The sequence below is a fragment of the Frankliniella occidentalis genome, unplaced genomic scaffold (genome assembly GCF_000697945.3).
Source record: "Frankliniella occidentalis isolate FOCC.00 unplaced genomic scaffold, Focc_3.1 Scaffold10, whole genome shotgun sequence".
Classification (NCBI taxonomy): Eukaryota; Metazoa; Arthropoda; class Insecta; order Thysanoptera; family Thripidae; genus Frankliniella; species Frankliniella occidentalis.
The window spans coordinates 642,260-644,313 of record NW_026267140.1 but is presented as its reverse complement, the minus strand read 5'-3'; the positions used below and the strand labels follow the sequence as shown (position 1 = coordinate 644,313).

At 60.7% G+C, this 2,054-nt stretch overlaps 1 protein-coding gene across 2 annotated transcripts in view; it reads left to right on the top strand.

The window, feature by feature from the left end:
* The window catches only part of LOC113203988 (uncharacterized protein DDB_G0271670-like), a 33,569-nt gene extending 32,037 nt beyond the window's left edge, over window positions 1-1,532 (top strand). Inside the window, exons 3-5 of one of the 2 annotated variants that reach the window (XM_052277484.1) lie at window positions 317-536; window positions 613-1,103; window positions 1,206-1,532. In XM_052277484.1, coding sequence (XP_052133444.1) covers window positions 317-536; window positions 613-1,103; window positions 1,206-1,448 — 954 coding nt within the window. In that variant the 3' untranslated portion in view covers window positions 1,449-1,532. Of the gene's footprint in view, window positions 1-316; window positions 537-612; window positions 1,104-1,183 lie in introns of both variants that reach the window. The other variant, XM_052277486.1, reaches the window with a different exon arrangement.
* Window positions 1,533-2,054: the final 522 nt, after the last annotated feature.

Here is a 2,054-nt window from a genome sequence, read left to right as displayed (position 1 = left end):
GTAGACCACAGAACCACAGTTGACAGACACAACTCACAACAACTCGAGCGATGCGACACGCAACGGACGCGTCGCAGGAACAGGCAGCGCCAGCGCGAGCGAACATCGAACATCCATCGCCTGCCAGAACTGAAGCGGCGACCCTAGCGGCAGCTCCGGAACTAGCGAATGCAGTCGCGCTTGTCCGTCTGTTACAATGCCCTTCCCAGCGAAACAATATTTATCTTTTGGCAATGGCCAAGGGGCTCAAGTACCGTTGTTGTAGTTCTGTACGGGAGAACCCCATCAAAAGAAATCCTGATGTTTGTGGTACTAGGACTCAGCTGAAGAGGACGGTGACAACGAGGACAACGCATCAGACGACTCGGACGAGGACTCAGACGGTAGCGGCAGCACCTCCGGGACCACCTCTTCGGACTCAAACAGTAATTCGTCTGCGGACTCTTCATCCGAGTCAGGATCTACAGTCTCGTCGGACGGGTCGAGCTCGACCACTAGCGAGACTCGGCCGACGAACCAAACGACCCTTTGGGATGGTAGGCGAACTGCTGGGACTGTAACCAATGTTGAGCATGGGGACGCCAAACAAACGGTTTGCCTTGCCCCGGCCAGGCGCGGCGCGGTGCCAGGGCAGCAGCCGCGGGCTGGTGGTGACGGCGCGGGGGCGGCACGTGGAGGTCTCGCACCTCAGCGACATCGTGGGCTCGCAGCTGGAGGGCGGCTGCGTCGCCGGCGTCGAGCGTCGGCGACGATCCTCATCGGAGGACAGCGACCGCACTCGAGGGCGAGGACGGGGGCGGGGGCGGGGGGCGCGTCCTCGGGCACAACAACTACCACCCCCGCCGCGGGCACCGCCGAGGGCCTTGCCTCCCGTCCTACCGGCGCCCTTAGCCAAGCAGTCCCAGCCCCACGCCAGAGACAGAAGCCGGGGCCGCACGGCCTCCACTGCCGCCGAGGCACGACGGGCAGCTGTTCGCACCGGGGCCGTGCCCCGCCGGCCCGCCCCGGCCGCAGCCCGCGCCCGCCCCTCTCCACCCCCGGCCCGGAACCCGCGACCTTCCCGGCCTCGCGGAAGGGGTGCGGGCAACAGGAACATCACAAAGGTAAAGTGTGGCTGGTCAGGAGAGGCGGAAACCTTGCGATACTCCACTAACGACTCCAGTTGTAATGACTTTCACCTCAGGACTTCTTTTTGGTGCCTTTAGGTTGTTCGTAACGGCCGCCTCGCTACGGTCCTGGTCCTGGGCAACTACTCCAGTTCGTCCTCTGCCTCCTCCTCAACCACAACCACGACTCCATCCTCGTCCTCCACCTCTGGCCAGTTGACCACTAGCAGCAGCGAGTACACCTCCTCTGAACACACCTCCAGCTCCGGAACGTCTGGCCCGGACGAGTCAGACAGCCTCACTGCCCTAGACATCAAGCTCCACTCGATTTTCTACAACTGAAACAGCCACCAAAACGAAAAAAAAATGGGAAAATGAAAACATTTAAATCCTTTACGAGAATAAAAATATGTAAAATATGGTGAACGGTGGTAAACGTGTGTCCCTTTCCTGCTCGTCACCTCTTGGGACGCCGACACGAGCGGCCCGTCCAGGGGCTGGGAGATAAAGCCCAGGTGCGCTGTGACCTTTCGCGCCGCGGGCCGCGGAGGTGTCGACAAGGGGAGCGCCGTCGTCCCACCGGTGCTGCTGGGGCAACGAGGTGCCTCCCAAAGGTGGACCAAAATTACGAGCACTTTTTTCTTATCGTGGGAAATGGGGTGGGGGCGGTAAAAGAAGAGGGAGAGAGAGAGAGAGAGAGAGAGAGAGAGAGAGAGAGAGAGAGAGAGAGAGAGACGGGCGCTGAGTGCCGGGGTTGACGGTTTGCATCTCAAGTAGCTGGCCGTGGAGGAAGGCATAGGCAGGGCGACGAAAATGGACCGCTCTGGTCCGGCCGAAGCAGCTCATTAGTAACCACGGGTGAAACTATACCGAGCGGCAGGGAAGGCTGGACAGCCAGATTGTTTCTCTCTGCGTCATTCAGGCCACGTCCCGATGGACCACCTCATG